Raw genomic sequence first — 15,632 nt, 5'->3', positions numbered from 1 at the left:
AACTTGGGAGACTCAGTCATTTTAAACAATTTCAAACATTTTATTTGAGAAAGAATTATCATACGGCTAGTCGTTATAAATAAAAATGTCATTGTAACTTATTTTTCTTTAGAAAGACATACGTTAGTTATGATGGTTAGACAGCATGACGCACACATACCTGCTGACTCCCTAGATTTAAAACTAAGAGAAAGCTGAAAACTTAAAATTGAAAAATGGTATTTCAAAAAAACAAAATAAAACACCCCAAATCATACTTTGTCAATGCCATCATGGAGTAAAACTAACTACAAAACACACATTCAACAGGTTCCACAAAGGTGGTAGTTTTAGTTATGGTGCATTATTGTGGAACTGGCCCTTTTATAGCAGAAAGCCGGGCCCGATTAAGACCTGGGTCTTGGCCTCTTGAATCCGATGTCCGTTTTGATCTTCCAGTAACGGTACAAGCAAACAGGTGTGTGTTTGTTTTTTCTGTTTGTGTTCATTGAGTGAGTATGTGTATGGATGTGGTGTGTTCCTTACAGCACCATTCCTCCACCCATTATTTCCATTCTCTGTGGAGAGAGACCACAGATCAATACATTTGATTAGACTCGACATATACCACTTATACATACTTTACACGAAACCATGAAGGTTCTCCATACACTGAAATCATATGTGAAATGAATCGTTGAATTCCAATACATTGCGCAGCCTTTCTTCCTTCTATATTCCTACTATTTACATTCATTTTTTGAAAATGACTCAAATCTGAATGTCAGTTTTACCAGAGGCGGTTCTATGAAGGCCAGCCAATCCGACGAGTGTGTTGGCAGCAGTCCCATTGATTGACACTTGTAGATGGCCAATGCTGAGCCCAGGAGGTTCCCCACAAGGTAGACCAGCCCCTGAAGCCACTGCTGGCTGGAGCTCTCCAGTAGCTTGAAGGCTGAGGAACACAGGAACACACGTCAACATTCATTCATATATAAAGGGTGCATCGATACATGTATTCAGTCACACAGGTTAATATTAATCTATAAAAGGGTGCATCTATACATTTATTCAGTCACACAGGTTAATATTAAATAATCTATAAAAAGGGTGCATCTATACATTTATTCATAGTCACACAGGTTAATATTAATTCATCTATAAAGGTGCAACTATACATTTACTAATAGTAACACACATTCATATTTTAAGCATTAAATCCAATAATTACTTATTTTCATATACACACACACACAATACACCTAGAATCCATGTTTCCTACATCCATAAACTGATCTATACTATTTACTAGGGATGGGCAAAATGATTCGTTTCCGGGAACTAGTTCTTTCAGTTCAGTTCACTATAATGATTCGTTCGTTTGATCCGTTCGCTTTGATTCGTTCGTTACGTCAGATTACGTCATTTGACAGGGAATCTCAAAGTTGTCTGTCCCCCCCCCCCCCCCCCCCCGTGAAAATCAACGAAATATACAATATAGTATAACCAAACGTCCCACCAATATTTATACCACTTGCTTACTCTCTATTCATTCATGGTTTTATATTTATAATTTGATTTTACTTTACATTTAATTCTTCATCATTCAGGCATTACAGAACTTTCATGGTCATAAATAAAAAATACGAACTGCAGTTTAATTTCTTTGTTTGTTCTTGAATTGACGTAGAATGGAGCAAAGACTCCTGGGATTGGGAAATGCGTTTATCCAATAAACAGATGGAGGTCAAGTCTATTTTCGGAAATGTAGGGGGATATATGAGTGGCCCCACGTCGAATGGTATGACCCAAGATACGTCAGACAGAGAAAGCGCGCAAATTCGACGGTACCACCTTGTCATTTGTCTACCCAGGTGCCATGGCAACACCATTGCTACCTCTCATTGGCTGAATCTTTGAGAACGTTGTAGACTCAATCGATATAAGGTCGCGTCGAGACGAAGCTCTGTTCGCTTGTATATTTTATTTACGTTACTATATTTTTGTTTTATGTTAAAAAAAAGAATCAAAGAACCAGTTCTTCTTGTTTTGGGGAACCAGTTCTTGTCGTTCACGTTCGGGATTCGTTCGTTGTGAACGAATCGGTCGCGACCAACTCGTCCCTACTATTTACACACAGGAACATCAGATCTATCCATCTATCATCCATGCATACAACCACCGTTTATCCGTCATGCTTTCATCCATCCATCCCCTGACCTAAAGCAGACCTATAGCTACACATAGCGGCCCAGCTAGCCCCGGCTGGACAGGGGGCCCCAGGTAGGAGTGGTCCCACCCCAGGGTGGAAGCGGGTGGGCGGCGGGGTCAGGACTCACTGGCAGACATGGACATGAGGGCCTGGATGGGTCTCCAGGCCATCATGCACACCATCATGATGGGGAAGATAGAGATGGTGTTCCCCGACATGTACATGATGAACAGGTTCATGGGGATCTGCTTCAGGGGTCCCAGGGCCACGTCCCAGCAGCGCTGCAGGGGGGGAAGAGAGACAGAGACAGAGAAAAAATAAAATTTGAAAATAATTAAACCAAGTTTTAAATCATTGACCGTAAAACAACATATCAACAAATCTGCTTACCTGAACCACATTTAATCCGCCCCCAACTACAACCCCCACAATCCCTCAGCGAGCATCTGCATGACATCAACCTCTCATGTTGAAGCCATTCCAGCCAAATTGAATGGGGCCAGTGTCTACATATACACTCCCTCCCCTGATCTGACTACTATCGTCACCATGACTGTTGTAAGGCAGTGGGAGGATAGTACCTTCTCCACCAGGTTCTTGTCCGTCTCCTGGATGCTGTTGTCTGGGACCGGCTTCTCAGAATAACCGATAGGATACACCACGTCCCCCTGGCCTCCCTGCCGGTCCACGCGACTCCTGCACACACACACACACACACACACACACACACACACACACACACACACACACACACACACACACACACACACACACACACACACACACACACACACACACACACACACACACACACACACACACACACACACACACACACACCATTTGAAACGTTACAAAAGTGGCAGTCTTTGTTAATCGTCGGCCCTGCTGATTTGCATTGACAACCTCCAGTTGGTTGATAATGTGTGACTAACGACCTATTGTATCTAAAGGACACGGGTTCTTATTACTGGCTGACAGTGTTGGGATTGTATTCTGAATACTTGGATTACTTCCACATTGAATTGCATTTTTTAAGTGTAGGAATGGGGCATCAAATTCGGTTCTTCTGTTCCAACTGGCTGAATGTGTTAGGCCCAAGTCTCCCTGATAGTGCACTATATTATATAATTTGCTGTAGGGAAACACAGACTATAAGGGCAGCTCGGGCCAGTCTTTTATTTAGGGTGGCACTTGATTGTCAAAAACGTCCATTTTAAAACTCACACACCGCGTGTCAGCCCGTCAGGCCATAAACAATGGATTGAATAAACGTTTCAATCCATCGTTTCTGTTCGTTTCTTTTTCCAGGCTCGTTGCCAGCGGGGGGGGCACCCTCTGACTGGCCCCCATGTGGCTACGCCCCTGATGATGTTTATGCAAGATAAGACCAGCTGTCCCTTTTCAGTTTCTCTATTTATTCAGCTGTTAAACTTGGGAAAAAAGATAAACATAAAATATTCTGTTTCTGTACAGAATTTGCTATTACATTTTTTTACTTGGCTAAGTGCATAGGAGTAAAATCAGACACAGAGAGAGAGATAGAGAGAGTGCGAGCGAGATTCACACGCCCTAAATATATTTTTTGGGGTTTGGTGCGGTTCCTTTTCACATTGCAATCGCAACGGCCTCCGAATTTGTCAACAACACATGTGTGCAAAGGTCGAGATAAAAAAAAAAAGTGAGGAAAGCGTCTGTGAAAGTAAATAATCATGGATATCCAGCGGGCTGCATTTGCTGAGCTGATATTGATTTGTTTCACACAGGTGCGGACCGGTCGAACTCCTACTCTCTCATCCTGATGCTGAATGTGTTAAATGGCATTTTTATGTTTTTTTTCGAAGCATACGTCTTATGTGGGTGTCCGTCCAATTATCCACTAGACATGCCGTCTCCTCTTTGCTCCATGCTAAGCCACGAATTGTTTTCCACGACAATGCGCTGATAGTCTTGGAGTTACCGCTAATCTAACAATAATTCCCCTACTGCGTGCGGTTGAGCGGGTGCCCGTTACGTCCAAAGAGGCGTATGCTTTTTAGAACTGGATCAGACTCTGGTGCGTTCGCTTTCACATCTCAAGCGAAACGGAGAAGCATCGTCACGTAATCCATTGATTTCAACAACGCAACTGTATTCTAAATACCAACTATTTAAATTGTAACTGTAACGGAATACAGTTACTTATAAGTTGTATTCTAAATACGTAACGCCGGTACATGTAATCCGTTACTCCAACACTGCTGGGTGAGACAGACCACATATATCAGCGGACAAGCTATAGGACTGGGGTGAAGTCGCCCACCAGTGATGTCGCTAGATTAAGCCATAGACTGTATAAAAATTTGTTAACCATAAACTTTAAAAAAATAAAATCTGTTAACTGTAGACTTAAGTGCATAAAATGTGTCTTTACGATGTACCTCAGTGGATAAAATCTGTGAACAATAGTCTTTGTTCTAGAAAATGTGTGTTTATAGACTGTGTTAAACTGTGTAAAATATGTGTTTACCGCGCGTTGCCCATGCTCAGCTCCAGAGCCCATTTCATCCTGCGGACGCCGGCTCCACCCCTAGTGGACAGAGCTCCTCCCCCTCCTCCACCTTGACCGCCGGGCGAAGCCATCAATCAAGCCAGCAATAGCCCGTATACCTGAAAACAATAAACGAAAGAGTTATTCGTTTTCGTTCCAGTTGTCAGACACACCATTTCACCCCCTAAATAACGGGTAGATTGTGTGAAGGGGAGAAAGTTCTTGATTTGAATTCTTGTAATGTCAATAAAATTAAAAGAAAAGCAGATATACATTACGCATATATTGTGACTCATGTCAATACACGGATCTAGGACGCTGTCAGGTTAGAACTAGTCTCGCAAAGCCAGACCAAACTACAGCAAGTAGAATAGGTTAGAACAAACGTAACCTATGGTTTACAAAAGTAAACCATACAGCACTGTCACCCGTGTCGGACAATGAATAACCCCTTTATGTGTTTGAGGTCCATAACACAACATTGCAACTCTTGAACTCTCGTCATTTCCACATAATGTTCAAGTTAACATACACACAATTTAATGTAGTGGTAAGGGTGCTGAAAGGTTCGGGGATCGATTCCCCAATGTCTGCTGCCTAACTTGTCTACCCCTACGTGATGACCCCTACGTACTCCTTAATGAAACGCATCTTAATTCACTGTCAGCCACCGTGAATGAATGCATCTGTCAGACGACTGAATGGTCCAATAGCTACCCTGTGAAGCTAACCATAGCCACAGCTAAGGCTAAACCTGGCCATGGGCTGATAATCAGACAAGATAGACATGAACAAAATTATAACCACTATCGTTCTTACCTTGTGCACACGTTAAGTTATTGAACAAGATCGTTTATTGCGGACGAAACGCTGGAATTGGTCCCCTTATAGACAATTATACAGGAAAGAATTGAGTGCTGCTCGCTGTTGGTAGGCACAAAATGATGACGTACCGGAAATAGTATCTGGGTCTCGACCGCTCTCTAGCGAATACGTCAGGAAATACAGGCGACGCGCAGATAGTCAAGAGATGGGACAGCTTTATTAAACGACTATCATTTAAAAAACAATTATCAGTATTAACACACATTGTAAACCCCATAAAAAAAAATACATTTCGGGTTAACAAATACGAATACTATACAACTATAACTCCATCCTATATTGTCATTTTACAAGCAACAAAACAAAACAACATAAGTGAACAAGTATGTATAACATACCAACTTTTAAACGACTGAGTTAAGGACATATTCCTGACTAGGCTTATTGCTGTGGACTGCAAGGTCAAATATAGACCTAATAAAAAAACAGAATATTTACTACATCCTTCTTTGCATTTTATTTAAGAAATGGCCCTCTATCATTGGAGTTATAAATATAGACACATACATGTTATTATTGCATGTTATTCTGTGGTGTTATCGGCTGAGGAGTTTCAGCGCTGTGCATTACAGCCAAGCTGTCTGTATGTTTCTAACAAGTAATTTAAAGGCACTATGTGGGTGTGGGTGCATCTATGTTGTGTGTTTATGCATGCATATTCTGTTTATTGTTTCCTCTCCTTCACTTGTACAAGCTGAGCTCGGGACTGTGGTAGAAACACATGTAAGCGTCACACAGCAGGCGGCGGGCGGGCTCAGGCAGGGAGGCGGGCTCAACACGACTCAGCTCCTCCTCTGATAGGCTGAGGAAGCGGCCCACCTCGGGACACGCTCTCACCTGCGGAATGTTGAAACCGTTCTCGCCACCTAGTGGAAGGAACATGTATGACATAGCTTTAGCGCCGTAAAATGTTGTTGCAATAACTGTTTTTGTATAATATAGACTTTATATGTTCATAGTAACTCAGGTGAGATGTTATTCGCCTTGCGGTTATTTATAAAAATAAAAGGAACATTCTATCCTAAACTATTTCATCGAAACACAATAAATACTTTAAAATTAATGAAACAAACAAACAAACAGACAGGGTCTCACCCTCTCGGTCGGCCATGCTGTCGAAGAACAGCCAGTCCGAGGGCCGTGGCCCGTGCTTCACCAGGCTGACGTAGTGGCTGGTCTCGATGCACGTCACGGCGAACAGCTCCAACCGCTGGCGGGTGCCATGCAGGGGCCCCGCCCACGGCCCCCCGGGGACCCGCACCGGCTCAGGGGTGTGACCCAGCCGCTTCCTGTGGCTGTGGACCTGGGGGGACATTGAGAGGAGATTGAGGGTGCACTCACACTAGGCCATCTGGCCGTGGCCGTTTGGCGTTTTCACACCTAACCGTGCTCAAATCGGCCAGTGTGAGTGTGGCCAATCTGGCCAGGCCAGGCCAATTTGGCCACTTGGGAGAGATGTGCTGCTACAGTCCGGGCCGCTACGGTACAGATGCTAATGAGCCAAAACACGCACCGCTACGCAACCTGAGCTGGATGACGTATAGTCCATGCGACGACCACGGACATAATAAAGGCAACAAGTCTTTATTATGGTCCATGCAGCGGACGCTTGGTGATGACGTGTTACGACGTGATGACGTATGTACAAGAGCCTACCGTGGCCAGGCCACAGTTGCGACGGCCAACGGCCACGGCCAGATGGCCTAGTGTGTGTGAGTGCACCCTTAGCAGTTGTTTCATGTGTATTTACCTGTGTGTAACAGTTGGAATTACCTATGTGTTACGTTATATTTACCTGTGTGTTACAGGTGTACTTACCTGTGTGTTACAGGTGTATTTATCCCTGGTTGACACAGCTGTATTTAACTGTGTTACAGGTGCATTAACCTGTTTGGTACAGGTGTATATACCTGTGTGTTACAGGTGGGACAATATTGTTTGAGGCGGCCAGGTGTAATGTCCTGGTCCGGGTAACACTGAGAGCACTCCCACTCAGCCACTGCCTGGCAGATACTGCACTGTCTCAACGCTGGTAGAGAGAGAGGAAGAGGAAGAGGAAGAGGAAGAGGGAGAGAGAGAGAGAGAGACATACATAGATGACATGGGTGTGACAGAGTCATGGAGAGAGCGAGAGACAGACACAGAGGGATAATTAGCTATAATGTTGATTTCACAGGAGAAGATGGATGTTATCTCAATGAAGCCAATTTGACTGTATTGATGGTTTTAGAATCTACTCTCCACACGGAAACCGCCGATTAACTAGCACTGTGCAACGTGATCCCCATGTAGTACAGGTACAGTAGTCACTACAGGTCCAAGAACTATAGACTACCAAGGGCGGAAACTAAAGCTAGGGACTCCTAGAGTGGGCGTACTGTCGTCCAGCAGGTCAGTGATGTCCAGGGACAGTGTGGGCGAGATGGCATCAAACATCTTGAAGTCCTTCCCAAACCTGGGCATCAGTAGCAACAGACAGGAGGGGGCCTGGGGAGCACACACACACACAGACACACACACACACACACACACACACACACACACACACACACACACACACACAGACACAGACACAGACACAGACACACACACACACACACACACACACACACACACACACACACATTAAAGAAAAACTCACAATACATCCAATCACAAACATCAAGCAGAACAATAAATCACCAGAGACTAAACATCTTAAACCTTCAAAACGCACATTACAGTGTAACGGTAGTGAAAGCGAGCATACTGCGATAATAAAAAGACACCTTATATGTCATCAATTATGAGCCGGCAGGCCTAACATTCCAACCAATGAAAAGAGTGAGATGACGATGGAGGAGGGACTGTGACGGAGCACTTCCTGTCCGGTCTGGACACACGGTTCTGCGTGGTTACCTCCACGAATTTGAGTCCCGTGTGGAGGAAGGAGGAGTCCAGCATGGCCTGGACGCTGGCCACCCGCATGGGGCCCGGGCCCTGGGGGAGGGCGGGGGGCGGGGAGAGGGAGGGGGAGAGAGGAGGGGAGGGGAGGGGAAAGGCGGGAGAGTGGGGGAGTGCGGTCGGAGGGAAGAGCTGGTAGAGGTGGCACTCCTGGGGTTCCTGGGACATGGATCTGGGGGGAGAGAGAGAGAGAGCGAGAGCGAGAGCGAGAGAGAGAGAGAGAGAGAGAGAGAGAGAGAGAGAGAGAGAGAGACAAGTTAGCAGGGACAGACAGACAGGAAGACAGAAGGCCTAAAGTTATGTTTCAGGTTAACATAATTCACCTTAAAATAAAACATGCAACTTCAAAATAAAACACAAAACTTCAAAATAAAATACGAAACTTCAGAATAAAACATCTAAGAGAGACGTGAATTCTTTTGGAAACATGAAACTATGAACTAACTATAACTGACTTGTTTTTCAACATTACTCAGCGTCTAGTAACTTAACAACTGAAAACACTCTTTGACATAGTTGACACACACACACACACACACACACACTGAAGGGTGTGTTCACCGGATCTTGAGGAGTGGCTCCACGTGAAAGAGCTGGAAGAGCATGTTGAGGAACTCCTCTGGATCTGAAACACAGCAGCAGCAGGTTCACATTCTTGTTCTCACCCTGAGCCCTCGCACACACACACACACACACACACACACACACACACACACACACACACACACACACACACACACACACACACACACACACACACACACACACACACACACACACACACACACACACACCTTTCTCCTGGTTGGTGAAGCCGGCGTCGTGGTTGTCCGCCTCCAGCAGCAGCCTCAGGGACATGGTCTTGCTGGCGCACACGTAGCCGAACCTGGAGGGGGTGAGTACGACCCAACTCATCAGTAACCCCCTGACTCCCAGCCCGGGGCCCCCCTGTAGGGGCCCGGGACGCTAGAACCAGCGCTACACGGGGACCGGCGCGGACCAGACCTGCGCAGGGGGTTGACGATCTCGCAGCGGAGCAGGTCCTTGGCCCGGCCGGAGCCCGGGGGCTCCGAGGGGCCAGGGGGGCTCAGCATCACCCAGTCGGCTGAGCTGCAGCAGGAGAACAGGCTGTGGGGCGGGACACAGAACAGAGGGGGGCATTAAGGCTCCTGATGGGGGATGGATGGAGGGATGAACAGATAGATGGATGGATGAACAGATGGATGAAGGGATGAACAGATAGATGGATGGATGAACAGATAGATGGATGGATGAACAGATGGATGGATGGATGAACAGATAGATGGATGGATGAACAGATAGATGGATGGATGAACAGATAGATGGATGGATGAACAGATACATGGATGGATGAATGAACAGATAGATGGATGAATGAACAGATGGATGGATGAATGGATGAACGGATAGATGGATGGATGAATGAACAGATAGATGGATGAATGAACAGATAGATGGATGGATGAACAGATAGATGGATGAATGAACAGATTGATGGATGGATGAACAGATAGATGGATGGATGAACAGATAGATGGATGGATGAACAGATACATGGATGGATGAACAGATAGATGGATGGATGAATGAACAGATAGATGGATGAATGAACAGATAGATAGATGGATGAACAGATAGATGGATGAATGAACAGATAGATGGATGGATGAACAGATAGATGGATGGATGAACAGATAGATGGATGGATGGATGAACAGATAGATGGATGGAGGACGGGGGGTGGACGGGTGATTGACAGGGGGCTGTGGTACCTGAAGAGGGAGGCGTCCAGGTAGCAGGAGTTCAGGTGGCCTTGTATTCCTCTCTTCCAGCCCTGCAGCACCTCCAGCACCTCCCCCCCCTCCAGAGGGGCGGTGGGCTCCTCCACACGCTCACTGCCCCACTCCGCAAACGCTGACACGCAATCACCGTGGCAACACAAACGACAAGGTCACACACACGCCACGACCGGGCCAATAAACGGCGATAAGCGCCATGGCAACGCAAGACTCCATGTGGAAAGGACAAGCAAACATAACCGAGATTACAAACACTTAAAGAGGTCATTCACTCACTCACACACACTCACTCACTCCCACTCACCTATTGAGTTGCATCGCTCCACTTGATTGACAGGCGTCTCCGGCGCCGGGAACCTGGAGTCCCGCCTACAGTTGCGTAGTTTGACGAACAGCCCCTTGTTTGCCGGGCAGCGGAAGTACCGGTTGCCAAGGTAACTGCCGTCCGTCGCCGCGGCCAGCTCCTGATCCTGAGAGAGGACGCTTGCATGTTTTATTGCAATAAACCTGAACAAGTTTTTTTTATTTTTAAAAAGGTGACATATTCTACCACCAGGTTTTGGTTACAAGCCATTTGAAAATCAGCCTCTTCTGACGTCACAAGTGGGCGCGACCACCTAGATTTACGATAGATAGATGAGCAACGTTTGCTACAGTTCACTAGGTAGGCTGGTAGACGGATCGATCCAGCACACATCTAGGTGGACACGCCCACTTGTGATGTCAGAAGAGGCCGATTTTCAAACGGCTTGTAACGGCTAATCACACTCACACCTGGCGGTATAATATGTCCCCTTTAATATTCGGTTTCAAATATGGACAGACTCTAATCCGTAGCAAGCAGTTTGGCTGTGAACACGCTGGTGGACGAGCAAACACAACAACAACAGCTTTCCCGTCGTACCAGTTCGAGTCCGGCCACCGTCTGGTTGATCCCACTGATTCGTCCAATCCAGCGGATCACTCCAAAAAGGGGCGGGTCGTTCACCTCCACCATGGACCCCACCTCCAGCGCCATCGCCACATCCGTCCCTCGGTCCCTCCAGCCGCCGTCCTCGCTTCCGCCCGGCGACAGCATGGCGGGAGAGGCGGGGGCGGGCTCGCCGTTGGGGGGCCACGGTTGGTCCGCAGTGGTGGTGGTGATGGGCGAGGGCAGAGCCTGGGGTTTGGGGGGTGGGACCGGCACCGGGGGGAGGACCTTGTAGGGCTGCTTGGGAGGGGGTAAGGGTGGGGTATTCAGGGCTGGTTTCGGGGAGGGGAGCTTGGGGGGCATCAAGGCCACTTTAGGAGGGTGGATGGGTGTGGGGGAGAGGGAGGGGCTAGGTCTATAGACGGGAGGCGGCTTTAGAATGGGTTTAGGGTTGGAGGGGACCGGTCCTGGAAGACGATTTGATCTGGACTCTGTGGTTGGAGACGGACCGAGAGAAAAAGAGAGATGAAAGATAGAGCTAGATAGATCGTAGACTGTGTTCGAGGTTGTCTCATCTCGTAAGCATCCTTAAGCAACAGGACTAGGTGAGGCCCCTACATTAAAGGTGAATCCTAGTACCTTGGGAGACTTTAGCGATGGGCAGCAGTAGCCCATACAGGGGGCTGGGGATCAGACACAGCCTCTCCCCTTTATAATGGCCATCCCAGTTGCCCAATGGAGCATCCTGAGAATTAGGAAACACAGACGCTAGCCAAAGGTCAAAACAAGCCAACAGCACGCTCAAACACGCTAACCAACCCATGTTCAGTGAAGGTCATAACCTGTTGATTTAACACATTTCCCTCTGAGTACCATAAGCATTATCATTTCATCTGCATACAACAACACATACCAGCAGTACTCCCACGTACGTTCCCGGGGAGGCCCGACCAGGCAGGGGCCCACAGTAGCGCACCTCCCCGCCCTGGACCCTGTCTTCCAGGGTGAAGCACACCCGCTGGCACACCTGCAGCAAGGGGGGGGAGGCAGCTCTTGCCGTGGCTTGGCTCGGGGCGTGGACGGGCGCCGAATCCGCCGTGCGTGGCAGAATGCTAACGGCTTCTAGAGGCTGGCCCTCGCGGCGCTGGTGGAAGCTAGCGCGGACGCCTGCGCGAGGCTGCGGTGCCGGCGGCTGGTGCTGAAGAGGAGGAGCGTTGGGGTGGTCATCGCTACCGCGGTGACCTTTGTTGTTGTAGTTGTTGTTGGTGGTGACTCCGCCGGCGTGTTCCTGACCTGGGTTCGTAGCGTTGCCGCGTGACAACCGCCGTACATGGATGCGGTTAGCCGGTACGAAGAGGGCAGAGGCCTTGGGGCAGATGAAGTAGGACTGGCCCTTGTAGGAGCTGCTCACCCCGTGACCCGCCGCCGCCCCCTACAGGAAGGTAAGAGAACAACGAAAGAAAAGAAAGAAAGAAACTTAAGACATTGCTGACATGAACACTTTAAGCAGGTGCAGAGAGAGCTACATATCCTGCTACACTGTAGCATATATGAACACATTAAATATCATAAATATAGAGCAGGGCTGCAGGGTACTGTAGTTTGCTAGGGGGGTCGACTCTCTGCTGAAAAGTACTGGGTTTGAACCCAAACCCCGTGAGCAAGATGCCCTCCTCAAGAAAGGGTTGATTCTGATTGGCTTTACAAGCCAATCAGAATCAACCCAACTCAATCAGGAGGGCATCTGGCTATTCATCGTCCCACCTTAGGTAGTTAAATAGGGGCCCTTTAATAGAGACAACTAAGCTAAATCTATGCTACTCCTTACCTTGAGCTCGACCCCAAACATGATGGCCGAGCCTCCTCTGGTCATTGGGCCTCTGAAGCGAAGCTCCGCCTCCATGAACTCATCTGATTGGCTCCTCTGCACCATGAGGGCGGCGCCGAGGGGTAAGGCAGCCAATTGACGCAGCTTCAGCGGGTTGCCTGAGAGACAGCCCAGTACACATCCGGTGCAATATAATCGTTATAAACATGCAATATTCTGCAGTGTAACATTTCTACTAATGTCAAACCAATCAATAATGATATTGCTACTTAATTGTACTTATAAAGAATTTTGTTGCCCATCATGGCATTTATAATCTTAACGTTTTACACTTTTCGTCTTAGTTCAAGTTATTGAACCGATTTTTGACCGATTTTTAAATGTAAGTTAATGTTTTACTGCGTTTCACGTTTATCATCGTGTTGATTTTACCGAACAGTTTAAGGCGGGCCTCCGCTTCAGGGACGGCCTCCAATAGGCCGCTGAGGTCATGGGGAATGTCTACCAGGTGGATCCTGTCTATCCTCACCAACACGCCGATATCCAACACCTAGGAGAGAAGAGGTCAAAAAGATTGAAACTATCCTTTTATTTGAGCTGTGATTGGATCTACCGTCTTATTCTCAGCATTTCAACCGTTTTCCTTTAGCTCACTAACTTGTGATAAAGATATTCTCGCACATTCGTCACCTTGGACGCAGCTTTATTGCCATGCTTGTAGATCAATGTCCGCTGGACAGCAGCGGTGTGTTTAACGGGAGGACGAAATGTGTGGTTATATTTATATATTATAATATTATTCTCACTCGGTAGTTCCATCCTCTTTTAGAGATTGATAATGGTGGGTTTGGTGCGATGGTTGCATTTGTTGAGCATCTTATATATTATATTTTACAGCAAATGTCTAATCCCACTCGTCAGAACGTTCTTCCAATTTTTTATGTAAAGGTTGTGATAGTTGTTTTCATCCAACAAACAATGCGCGGTTGAGTCATGAAGGTATAATAGCATCGATAAAGGGGCGTTTCTGTTTACCTTCACCCAGCTCTGGTCCGCCCGGGAGCTGGGGGTGGACTGCTCCTGACAGATGCTCCCCCTCTCCAAACAAATGGTTCCTTCCAACTGATCCTGCAGCTTCAGGTGTCTGCTGATCAGGAACATCTTGCGACGTCTCCTGCTGGGTGGCTGCGGACCACCAGACATTGTGTATGAGGGTGTGTGTGAGGAAACCAACTCCTCCAAATCCAACTTATTTTACGCAGTATGCTCGGAGAAAACCTGTGGAAACAAACACAAGATTCCAACGTTTAAAGATACATATTATTTATTTTAGGAAAAGGCTCAAAGTATGCCACAACTCGGTTCATTCAGTGATATTCAGCTTGATATGAATAAAAAAGTTTGACAATAATAGAGTGTTATGGGAAACTTCCTACCTATCAGAGACCAAGGCGTTTTCAACTCCTGGCTCGCTTTGCTCTACAAAGGTTCATCCTTGGCGCAATGCCGTCTAGAAGTATTTAAGGCGATCCCTCTCGCCTAAACCTCGGTTAAAAGTGATGAGTAAATGATTGTTGCTTCGTCTGATTTCAGTCAAATCGACTACGAACTTGTTTCTACATCGTTGGTTATGGTTACTTATTACAACGCAGCGCTTGAAGCAGGAAGCAGTTGATTGGCACCGAAACGGGCCAACAGCAGCTGAGAAAGACTGCTGACGTATATATAGGAGGCGGTGCCTTCGCACCTATACGCTCTACAAAGGTGAAGTCTAGACTCTATGGTACACACACACACACACACACACACACACACACACACACACACACACACACACACACACACACACACACACACACACACACACACACACACACACACACACACACACACACACACACACACACACACACACACACACACACACACACACACACAAAAAACGAAACAATCTAAGTATAATATATTTATTATTATTATTTTAGAATCATAAATAAAAGTAGAAAAATACTATGCCTAGAAGCTGGAGTAAACTATTCGAATATTCACGTGCACGGAATGAAACTGTGAAGAAGACTTCCTGAATGTTTGAAACCATAACTGACATTTTTTTCATAAATTGCACTAAACCGAAAATAAACTAAAAACGTATTTTTATGTGTAATGTGTAATAAAAGAGCTGTGCTTTTCAATATTTATCAGGCTTTACATTCGTCATATCAGAGCAAAACATAAACAAACACATACCCTCTCTATTATAAAGAACGACATTATTATGCTTCAAATATACATTTTCTTAAGGCAGCCATATAACATCATTCCACAGTCCAATTGACTATCTAGCAGATGCTTTTACTCAAAGTGACGTTCAGTGAATTCAGATACATGTAGGGAGCAGGTAGGGGTTAAGGCCCAGTCTCACATCTTCGTCCGGCACCTCCGCACTCCAACCGCGCCTCAGAATTGCATTTAAACGACATTATAGCATATTTTTCCTGTGGATATGATGCCTTTACAACATGCGT

The 15,632-nt window shown here is 46.5% G+C and overlaps 2 protein-coding genes across 2 annotated transcripts; both read right to left on the bottom strand.

The window, feature by feature from the left end:
* Positions 1-24: 24 nt before the first annotated feature.
* Positions 25-5,737, bottom strand: emc4 (ER membrane protein complex subunit 4). The gene is made up of 6 exons (XM_056575645.1): positions 5,541-5,737; positions 4,701-4,840; positions 2,773-2,887; positions 2,319-2,472; positions 774-934; positions 25-557 (listed from the first exon to the last, which is right to left on the bottom strand). The coding sequence occupies exons 2-6, from the start codon at positions 4,811-4,813 to the stop codon at positions 522-524; spliced, it is 579 nt and encodes a 192-aa protein (XP_056431620.1). The 5' UTR covers positions 4,814-4,840; positions 5,541-5,737; the 3' UTR covers positions 25-521.
* An 86-nt stretch (positions 5,738-5,823) lies between these two features.
* Positions 5,824-14,783, bottom strand: si:cabz01101003.1 (ubiquitin carboxyl-terminal hydrolase CYLD). The gene is made up of 17 exons (XM_056575644.1): positions 14,544-14,783; positions 14,143-14,385; positions 13,540-13,657; positions 13,108-13,265; positions 12,193-12,711; positions 11,919-12,024; positions 11,274-11,770; positions 10,674-10,839; positions 10,343-10,484; positions 9,555-9,677; positions 9,344-9,435; positions 9,111-9,174; positions 8,505-8,721; positions 7,985-8,093; positions 7,517-7,635; positions 6,702-6,909; positions 5,824-6,472 (listed from the first exon to the last, which is right to left on the bottom strand). The coding sequence occupies exons 2-17, from the start codon at positions 14,308-14,310 to the stop codon at positions 6,288-6,290; spliced, it is 2,991 nt and encodes a 996-aa protein (XP_056431619.1). The 5' UTR covers positions 14,311-14,385; positions 14,544-14,783; the 3' UTR covers positions 5,824-6,287.
* Between the last annotated feature and the right edge of the window lie 849 nt (positions 14,784-15,632).

Source organism: Gadus chalcogrammus, chromosome 17 (genome assembly GCF_026213295.1).
Source record: "Gadus chalcogrammus isolate NIFS_2021 chromosome 17, NIFS_Gcha_1.0, whole genome shotgun sequence".
Lineage (NCBI taxonomy): Eukaryota > Metazoa > Chordata > Actinopteri > Gadiformes > Gadidae > Gadus > Gadus chalcogrammus.
The sequence above is the reverse complement of the archived record's forward strand: the minus strand, read 5'-3'. Positions and strand labels throughout refer to the sequence as shown.

Excerpts from the sequence above, each read along its gene's own strand:
- emc4 (XM_056575645.1), bottom strand. The coding sequence starts at position 4,813 with ATGGCTTCGCCCGGCGGTCAAGGTGGAGGAGGGGGAGGAGCTCTGTCC. Across the intron at positions 935-2,318 it reads CCTCATGTCCATGTCTGCCA|CCTTCAAGCTACTGGAGAGC; the intron begins GTGAGTCCTGAC and ends TGTGTTCCTCAG. Across the intron at positions 558-773 it reads CCTTCATAGAACCGCCTCTG|AGAATGGAAATAATGGGTGG; the intron begins GTAAAACTGACA and ends CTCTCTCCACAG.
- si:cabz01101003.1 (XM_056575644.1), bottom strand. The coding sequence starts at position 14,310 with ATGTCTGGTGGTCCGCAGCCACCCAGCAGGAGACGTCGCAAGATGTTC. Across the intron at positions 11,771-11,918 it reads CATCGCTAAAGTCTCCCAAG|AGTCCAGATCAAATCGTCTT; the intron begins GTACTAGGATTC and ends CTCCAACCACAG. Across the intron at positions 9,175-9,343 it reads CTTCACCAACCAGGAGAAAG|ATCCAGAGGAGTTCCTCAAC; the intron begins GTGTGTGTGTGT and ends GCTGTGTTTCAG.